The sequence below is a fragment of the Heterocephalus glaber genome, unplaced genomic scaffold (assembly GCF_053883595.1).
Source record: "Heterocephalus glaber isolate CG9 unplaced genomic scaffold, H.glaber_assembly_v1.0 deba00001610, whole genome shotgun sequence".
NCBI lineage: Eukaryota > Metazoa > Chordata > Mammalia > Rodentia > Bathyergidae > Heterocephalus > Heterocephalus glaber.
The window spans coordinates 38,472,658-38,482,811 of record NW_028258381.1 but is presented as its reverse complement, the minus strand read 5'-3'; the positions used below and the strand labels follow the sequence as shown (position 1 = coordinate 38,482,811).

Below are 10,154 nucleotides of genomic sequence, written 5' to 3'. Positions count from 1 at the left end.
CAAATATCTCCAAATTGCTCCTTTTAGTTCAATTAAGAGTTTCATGTTCGGGACCTATGAGATGCCGATTTATATAAATAATAATCTCCTAAGTAAACAAAAAAGGGTACATCATCTCCTTAAATTCACTGAGCCCCATCGCCATCTCTAATTTCAAGGATTTAGTTAACCCATTTACCTTCAGATCTCTGTGTACAATTCCCATATTATGTATGTAAAAGACACCTTCCACCAATTCTTCAAAAATTTTTGTTGCAACACTGGCTATAACATAAGGACCTGGAAGTAAAAAGAAAAAAAATATAGTTTAGGTTCTCGATTTTTATGAATTTACTACTTTAACAAATAAATGTTAACTTGGTTCTAAAATCATTAACACCTTACATCAGTATGGTACATCTGCCAAAATTAATGTACCAATGTTAACATTAAGAAGTCCAGAGTTTATTTGGATTTCCTGAATTTTTAACAGTTTCCTTTTCCTGTTCCAGGACCCCATTCAGGATACACCTACCACACTACACTGAGAGCCCATGCCTCTCTACATTCTTCTGGCCTGTGACAATTTCATAATTGTCCTTGTTTTCGATCATCTTGATAGTACTGGTCAGGTTTTGTTTTGTTTTCTTTTGTTTTGGTACCAGGGCTCAAACTTGGGACCTTGCGCTTGCGAGGCAGGCGGCAGCACCACAAAGCCAAATCCCCAGCCCATGGTCAGGTATTTTTGTGGAATGCCTCTAACACAGATTTGTCCCAATAGGGACTGGATATCTTTCCAATTGATCACATTGGGATTATGGTTTGGTGGAGGAAATCCACAGACAAAAACTTTAATTCTCATCATATCACATCAGGAAGGCATATGATGTATCAATATTGATGATGACTATGACCTCTGGCTAAGACAGTGTTTGTCAGGTTCCTCCATTGTAAAGTTTGTTTGGTTGGTTGGTTAGGGTTTTCTTGATGTTTTTGAGGCAGGGTCTCACTTTGTAGTTCAGGCTGGCCTCAAACTCACAGCAATCCTGCCTCAGCTCCCCGAGTGCTGGGATTATAGATATGTGCCACCATGTTCAGCTTTCACTGACATTTTTATTGTTTGATTTCATTTATTAAAGTGATTTAGCACATTTTAAGTTCAAAGATAGTAAAAACTAATGTACGATGAATAGTGACTACTTTGTGGAGGGGTTTGAGTGAAGAAAGGGCATGAAGATTTCTGAACTGCTTCTTTAGTGTAGGGAACTAGAGATGCCACTGTAAAATCTAAAGGTTGGTGACACTGAATGCTAGCATCAGTCATGATGTACAGATGACCTAGCCTTACACCTGCCTTTCAGAGTCCATGGAAGTAGGTGGAACACACATTTAGCCTGAACTCGCTGCAAAGGAGTCCAGAATATCTAGAGTTCATCGAGTCTTTTTTTCAGTTTTCACATGTGATAGGCAAGGGTCAATACTGCTTACAATAACTGATTCTGTATCTCTTGATGTGTGAACTAGTTTGAGTAACAACCTTTGTTTTAGGAGGCAAACCTTCCAGTGGCTCTGGCTTTTTAAAGTTTGATGATTCTTGGGTTTGTGCTCTATTTCCTCCTTCAAACTTAAAAACTGTAGCCAGCACTTGGAACACAGAAAGACTTTCTTCTTGCTGCAGTGCTTCCAACAATGATGGCTGTATGGATTTGCAGTTTTGAAAATTTTAAGACAAAACACAAAGCAAATCCTTAGTGTTTTCATGGCATGTTCTAAAATGTGTTTCCACAACAGCAAAGGCCAATGATCTGTAACTGCAAACCTGGCACACACAGGGCATTTTCCCAGGCTTATGATTGTCCTTCATGTGTTGTAAGAGAACCTGATCCATTTCAAATGATAATTCACAGATTTTACAGAGAGCAGAGGGCTCCTGAGTAGTGTGCACCCTGTCAATGTGACACTGCAGCTGGAATGGAGTTGGAAACTGCCGATGGCAGTACTGGCAAGTAGTGTGGTTTTCCCAGCTGTCACCCCTATGCTTCTCAAGTTCCAAATGGTGCTTCATGTGATTCATAAACTTGGTATTTTTCAGAATTTTCAAACAGTTGAGGCATTTAATCTGCATAGCATAATACTAATTGTCATAAAGGCACAAAAATGTGGATTTATTCTTTAGAATATTTCTATTGATGAATCATTAAATTTAATTTTATGAGTTTTATTATATTTAATAATGAATACTTAACAGGAGAAAAATATCCCAAAAATAAAGTATTGGCAAGCACAAGGACCCAAGTTCGATCCCCAGTACCAAAAAAAGAAAAAAAAGGTAATGAATTTTTAAAATATTTACTGAGTGTTTATATAAAGCATCAAAATTTTCAACATCAACTCTTTTCTGGTGTATAAAGTCTAAGAAAGAACACAAATAAATTCTTATATGAACTACAATGAAAATATCAAGAGCACTTTATAAAAAAAAAAGTCTTTACTTCAATTATCATACCTAAGGCTGTCTACACATAGGACAACAGCATGTTCCATTCACGTATTGCTTACACTGACAGCACAGGTGTTTTGTTTTCCTGGCCTTTTCATAAGACATACTTGACATCTCGCTGGTCTTACTGTTTTGTCAGGAGTTTCTTACTATATTATAAAGTGTGCAGTTAAAAGGAACATAGAATATCAACAAAATAAAGTATTAAATTCTTAATATTGTATTGTGCATTTAGAATAGACATCAACATTTTCACATCAGCTGTGTACTTGCTTACAAAATCTAAAAGATAACATCAGAAATAAATTCCTATATGGACTAAAATGAAAGCAGCAATAGAACTCTACAACAAAAATAAGCTTTGCTTCAGTTGTCACACCCAAGGCAGGCTTCACACATGACAACTGCATGTTCCATGCACACAACTCGCTTACACTGAGGGCATATGTGCTTAGTTTTCCTTTCCTATGTGGCAGTCTTGTTACCTCTCTTCTCTGTTTTGTCAGGAGCTTCCTACTATATTGTACAACATGCACTTAGCAGGGAAATAAGATCAATAAACTAAAATATCAAATATGTAATGAGTGCTTAGAATAGACATCAATATTTTTATATCAGTGTTGATTTACTTACAACACCTAAGAGATAACATCAGAAATAAAAACCTACGTGAACTATAATATAAACACAAACAAAAGGCTACCACAGAAATAATCTTTCCTTCAACTGTCACACCCAAGGCAGTCTTTACACGACAACTGCATGTTCCATGCACACATCTCACTTACACTGATAGCACCTATGTTTTGTTTTCCTGTCTTTTCTTGTAGGGCACAGTTGACATCTTTTGGGTTTTCCTGTTCTAGCAGCAGGTCTTTGTGATGCTGTGCCTCTCTGTTCACCTGTCAGCTCACCAGTGTGCTCCATAATTTTTTTTGCATAGTTCCCTGGGCAGAAATATTTTGTTTTTCCTCTGCAATAAATAATCTCTTAGGGTCTCAGTCCCAATCCTCTACGAAATTTCCCCATGATATTTTGCACTTGTTAATTTCTTTGTAAACTATCAAACTATTTATACCACACACGTTTAGTTAAAAACACAATCACTGGCCAATGCTTTGCGCTTCATGTGACATCACAGTTATTGTGTAACTCATGAACAGCATCTACTCCACCTTTGGTTTTGTTGTAGAAAGTTTTCAACTCAGGCTTCCATTTTGTTAAGGTTTCCCTATCAATATTTCCATCATGGTTCAATGCTGACATCAGCAGTACCAATTTGTTTTTCTTACCACATATGAGGCCAATGTAAATCTTTCTGAAATCCAAAGATTATACTATACAATTCTCCCTTTTGAAACTGCAGCATTTCATTTAGAATTCCTGTTTTGTTGCTGCGTACAGTTCCTGTGCTGGTCAACTTGTGCTGTTAGCAAAGGTAACATCAATTGGAAACTGATAAACCAATTGCCAATAGTCATATTCCAATGAGTTTGGGAGATGGGAGCAACAAGTCTGTTCACAATATCAGTTTATTACTACATGAATAAGGACCTGATGGCTGAGTTCTAGGATAAATGTCTAAATTGAAAGCATAATAAGTCTTTGCATTTACAAGGGCGTAAGTTTTTATGCCATACTTTGCCCCATCGCTTTTCCGTAAGTCTTTTACATTTCTGCAATTACCATGAGAAATTCTTGCTAAGTACAGCAGACCTATGAATGCTTTCAATTCAGCTAGTGAGGTGTCATAATAAATACATTTTTGAATAAATAAATACATTTTTAATATGGCTATTGAGGCATACAGAATGTTTTACTTGCATTTCAGCCTTTGTGTATTTCACAGCACCTTGAAGTACTTCTGCTACAATTTACAACACTGAATGGCAGTGTTGGCATTCTGTCCAATGCATTTCACGCCTGCCAAGACCCTCACTATATTTCGGACCTAGTTCTAACATTGGATTGTTCCATTTGATTGTATGGCCATTTTGCCACATTTCAACTAGTCAGATATGTACTCACATTGCTGTTTTCTTCATCATCTGAATCAAGGAGGTCTGCATTCCCTGCGTCTATATCCATCGATTCTTGCTCCACTTCACTGTCACAGGAACTTTGGCTCACATGGCCAATGTCAAAGTCGTCATAGTCATTATCATTGTCATTATCATCATCATCCACCTATACCACTCTTCTGTTATGAAAACATGTACTTTATCATAATGGATCATCTTCATCATCCATGCAAGACTAATCTGACAATTCACTTTTGACCTCCAAAACTTGCAAATCTGGTTTTTCATGTGTTGTTCTACTGAATTGGGCTACTTCTTCCAGAAAATCGAAAGAAAACTTATTTTAACAAATCCTGGAGTGGTGTGGGTCTACTGGACCCTCTGTGATGCTCAGGTAAATATATGCAAAACCAGTTAGATGGAGAATGTGAGTAAAAATCCTGTTTTCCCACTTTTGCACAAGTCCACACATCTTGCCATTTGTCATACGAAGTGAGTAAACACATAGATTGGATCCTGTATCCCTCAGAGAAAGGTACAGAGATGCACAGCTAGCTACTATTATGCTAAAGTACAAATTTACAGTAGAAAAGGGATGGGTCTGCTGGAGTCACCGTCATGCTCAGCCAGTTAAAGGTTAAGTGAGTCTTTCGTTCTGGCTGTCCATCTCCTTTATGTTGTCCACAGTAAAAATCACTACATAATAGGATCAGACTTACTTTCTTGAGATCAAAGGTACTGTTTTGGCCTATCAGACTGCATAAACCTGTTTTTACCAGGCCTTCAGAGGTACTTTCTGGGTTCAGATCCCTGAAAGCAAAAGGTGAATTTTTATTAGTGTAAGTCCAAGGAAAGGATGTTCCATTCTGAACATGGCTTGATAAGCAGATGCTTTTTTTTTTGGTACAGGGGATCGAACTCGGGTCCTGGCGCTTGCGCAGCAGGCGGCAAAACCACTGAGCTAAATGCCTGGCCCAGCAGATGCTTTTTGATGGAGTAGATGTGTGCATTTTATAGAAAAAATACCAGAAGGCGTCACGGCTAAAGATTGTGCACTTGGGATTTCATTGCTGAGTTTATACCTTTTGGTATAAACTGCTTTTTTTATCACCAGTGAAAAGCAGCTTTGAATCATGAGGAGGAATGACTTGTGGCAGGCTCATTTGATCAGCAGGTTTGGATTAAGACTCAGTAGTAATGGGGTCTATCTACTGATTTCCATTCAGACTGAGAAGTAGGCATGACAGCCATTATTTTGGCTGTTGGAGTCACAGGAACTGCAGCTTGAGTCACATGAGTAATCTTGACTGAGGTGGCCTTTCTTTCTTTTTGAATATGAGCCTGGGGTGACACTGTTCAAAATGTTTTAAATAACTGGCTGTGAATTTGAAATCTCCTTGACAAAGACAATTTCAGAATCCTCATTTACATGTTCCATCCCAACAAAGATTAGCTCAGCATCTTTATCGTGCTTATCCCTCTGACTGGATTCTCTCATGCTTCTTCAGTGATTCTGGTTCTTGTTCTTCATTCAAGGAGAAGTGATCTGCCATTTTCAAATTACTTCTGATTGAAGCAGTGGTCCCTTCAACTTCCACAGCTATCTTTGCATAAACTGGCACCAATTCCTTAAGTTGTGTCTCCAGATGTTTCAGTGCTATTCAATATTTCCTACTCTGAGCCACAGCTGTATCATCTCTACTTCCAGCTCCCAGAAAAATCAGTCCAGAGCTCAAGAGACAGGCTTCCTGTGTTTTTACATATTGTTACTTGTTCTTTCTCTGACATTTTTTTAAAAATTCCCTGGTGACTGTAATACACACCCAAGGATGAGAGCCAGTGGTATATTTTAAAAATATTAGCTCACAAAGTATTTGTAGGATATAAAACTGTGGGATGTTTGGGGAAACCTGGATCATATAAGGGTTTTTTTTTTTATGAATGTCATAGCTTCAGAATTAAAAAAAGAAAAACAAGCATTTAAATTTTGTCTCTTAATAAAAAACCAGGCAGCAGACTGACTCATTCTGTAATCCATCCCAGCAGCTGAAAGGCTAAGGCAAGAGGATCATGAGTTCCAGAGTTCCAGGACAGCCTAGGCTACATTGTGAAACTCTGTCTCGAAAAATAAGAAAAGGAAAAATCCATTTCTACCCAAAATCATTAGCCTAAATTTATCATATTACTATTTAAATATCAACAAATTCTATCACAGAGAAATTCAGCTTCCAAATAAATACCTCTGTTTTTTAAAATGCTGAAAAAGGCAAATTGGGGGGGAGTTGCTTCTCTCTCTCTTTTTTTTTGGTACCAGGGATTGAACTCGGGACCTTGTGCTTTTGAGGCAGGTGCCGGAACCACTGAGCTAAATCCCTGGCCCTGTTTTGTTTTGTTTTTTAACTTAAAGCCACTGGAGGCAATTCTTTTTTTGATTATTTGTTTGGTTTTTTTGGTACCAGGGATCGAACTTGGGTCCTTGTGCTTGCGCAGCAGGCGGTGAAACCAGTGAGCTAAATCCCCGGCCCTGAAGACAATTCTTAACATTTGATGAAGAAGACTGCCCATCTTTATCCCCCACACTATCATGCACAGACACAGAATGCACTTACAGGCAGCTTCATCCACACTCTCTTGGGCCCGCCGGTTCCTCTCGGTGATCCAGTCCCACAGGGAAAGCTCACACAGCTGCATCTGGATATGCAGCATCAGGTGATACGGCACCTAGAGAAGACATACAGTGAGCTCCCATCTCCTCAGTTCACACACATTATTCATTTAGTTGACAAATACTCTCTTGCTTACACTAGGCCAAGACCACAGCCAACTGCTGAGAACACAGGCCTGCCCAAGAAGCCCAGTGAAGGAGACAGATAAGCAGAGCAATAATTAAGACAGTGTATCTTGATACAAGGAGGCAGGGGTCTAATGGCAGAAACTGAGGAACTGATCTTGAAACTGTCTGGAGTGCTCATTACATGAACAGTTTTTAGGGTGGGTTTTTTTCCCTTTATGGTACCAAAGATTCAACCCAGGGCCTTGGCACTGAGCTACGTCCCCAGCAATTTATTTTTTATTTTGAAACAAGAAACAATGTCTCTCTAAGTCACTAAATTGCCTGGGCTTGGCTCAAACTTGCGATCCTCCTGCCTCAGCTTCCTAAAGAGCTGGGATTATAGGCATGTGCCATGCCATCTGGCTTACATAAACAGTTTTTAAAGCCAACATGAAATAACAAAGAATTCCCATGTGGTATTCTACGACTATCAATATACTCCAAGTACAGTGGCACCTCACTTCACAAACTTAATTCTTTCTATGATTTTGGTTGCAAAGAAACTGTGGAATAAATTCTGCAACAGAATCATGGAAAGAATTAAGTTCATGAAGCCAGGTACCACTGTATATATATTTTGGTTGGCTTTACATTGTACATCACTAATAACTTATCCAAAGCAAAAGTATGCTGAGTAGCATCTCTTTATCCCAGCTTTTTGAGAGGCTGCAGCTAGAGGACCGCAAAATCTAGGCTAGCATGGGAAACTTTGTAAGACTGTGTCTCAAAAGAAAACTTTACAAAGAGCTGGGATGTTGCTTGGTGGCAGAGTGGTTGCTTGGTATATACAAGGTCCTAGGTTTAATCCCCAGCCCAGCAGAAAGGAAGGGATGGCTAGGGGAGGAAGAAAGGAAAGAAAAAGAAAAGAAAGAGAAAGACAGAAACATTAAGCTTACTGAAGTTCATTTATTTAGGCATCAAAGAAAAACTTCCAACTATAATACCAGAGAAATAAAGCAATTCTGATTACTGTTCCCCAAACTCAACTCGTTTAACTTTTTTTTTTTTGGGTACCAGGGATCAAACTCGAGTCCTTGAGCTTACGAGACAGGCGGCAGAACCAGAGCTAAATCCCCAGCCCCTCAACTCGTTTGGATTCAGATGAACCTGGTCTGTTTTGTTTCATTTTAAGAGAGACAGAGAGACAGAGAGAGAGAGGGAGAGAGAGAGACAGAGACAGAGACAGACGGACAGAGGCACATATCCCTCGACAAGATTTCTGTGTTGCATATATAGAGGTGGCAATACAGTTTTGCAACCCTAACATGACATTATGGATCCACTTTGTTAATGCTCAAGTTGTTTAAACATTAACACACAATGCTGGTGTTATGGCTTGTATCTAGGTGTCCCCCAAAGCCTCGTGTGCTCATAGGTGCGGCTTGTGGGAATGACTGGATCACGGGTGTGGGATACTGACTTCGTCCACTGATTGGTTTAGCATAGTTCTGGGTGTGGCTGATGGACTTACTATAGGGGAAGACCCATCCTGGGTGTGGGTGGCACTAACCAATAGGCTTGTAGCCAGGATGGAATAAAAGGGAAAGCAGAAGGAAGGCTGCTGCTTCCTGGCTGCCATGCCACGGACTGTTTCCCCTCTACCATGCTGCTCTACCTTGAAGCCAGTCAACTATGGACTGAAACATCAACAAACTGTGAACCAAAATAAATCTTCCCTTCTTTAATTTCTGGGTGTCAGATAATTTGTCCGAGCAACAAGAAAGTAACTAAGACAACTGCTAAGTATGGTGGGAGTCTGGCCAGCATATTAGCCTAATCCTCAACAAGGCTATCCTGAAAACTGACTGGTTATCTTATAGGACTCACCTAAAGTCATGCTCCAAGAATAGAAAACTTTTGCATAAATATACTTTTATAGCATGATGTTAATATAATACAGAAATAGAATGTAAATGAGGCTTCCAATCCCAGGACACACATTCAAGACTACCTACAGAGCAATGACCCAGCAGGGAGGTCAGAAAAGGGTTAGTGTTAACTAAGTGAAAGGGAAAAACTAAACACAAACACATATAGTTAGAGGGAGCATGCTAAGTCCAAGAGACTGAATACAGGGCAGAAGAGCAACAGCAGAGAGAGACAGGAGCACCAGGGAAAGTTAGATGAGGAAGGGTAAAGGCCACACACAGTCACAATCCTTTATATAATGACTATGGATAAGTATGATATTGCTAGGTTCTGGGAAAGTACTCTACCTCTGTCTTCCCAAACCAGTTTAAGTTTTCTTCAGAAGATTCCTCGGTGGATGTGAAATTCCCTTCTAGGTCTGAGTTATGCCTGAGCAGGGGTTGATGCTTGACAACTGATCCAGCAGACAAATCAACCAAGTCATTTTCTTGGAACCCAATGGATGATTCAAATTCACTGTTGTTCCTTATGACTAAATTGTTGGTGTAGTTCACCAATTTGTTATTCTGATTTTCAATGTCAGGTTCACCAACATGTTTTTCTTTTTCTGAAATGAACTCAGAGAAGATAATGGACGAACTGCTATTTTCATCACCATTTACACTGTATTTATCTCTGGAGGAAAAAGAGTAATGACACACATGAAGATAAGCCAGGAGTATTGCAAATTTGAGGCCAGCCTGGGCTAGATGGCCAGTTCAAGACCAGCCTAGATTGCACAGTGAAACCCTGTCTCAAAAAACCAAAAAAGTCAATGTAAAAAAAAAGATCAAGAGTAACTCAACTGTTCTTTCAAGACTATATAAAAGGAGGTCCAGTGGTGCACACCTGTAATTCCAGCACTAGGGAGGCTGAGACAGGAGGATCACCATGAGTTTGAGACCGGCCTAGG

The 10,154-nt window shown here is 39.4% G+C and overlaps 1 protein-coding gene and 2 pseudogenes across 3 annotated transcripts in view; all 3 read right to left on the bottom strand.

Annotated features, from left to right (window-relative positions):
- Eif2ak1 (eukaryotic translation initiation factor 2 alpha kinase 1) overlaps positions 1–10,154 on the bottom strand; it is a 32,375-nt gene that overhangs the window by 10,661 nt on the left and 11,560 nt on the right. For both annotated transcript variants that reach the window (XM_004840453.3, XM_021254740.2), the window contains exons 9-11: positions 9,550–9,877; positions 7,110–7,221; positions 179–279 (exon numbers count right to left, since the gene is read on the bottom strand). In XM_004840453.3, the coding sequence (XP_004840510.2) occupies positions 179–279; positions 7,110–7,221; positions 9,550–9,877 (541 nt within the window). The remainder of the gene's footprint in view (positions 1–178; positions 280–7,109; positions 7,222–9,549; positions 9,878–10,154) is intronic.
- On the bottom strand, positions 286–4,501 carry LOC110348262 (zinc finger protein 280A-like; annotated as a pseudogene). Its single transcript, XR_015445326.1, has one exon. The product of XR_015445326.1 is annotated as a zinc finger protein 280A-like (transcript).
- On the bottom strand, positions 5,317–6,161 carry LOC147822710 (zinc finger protein 280A-like; annotated as a pseudogene).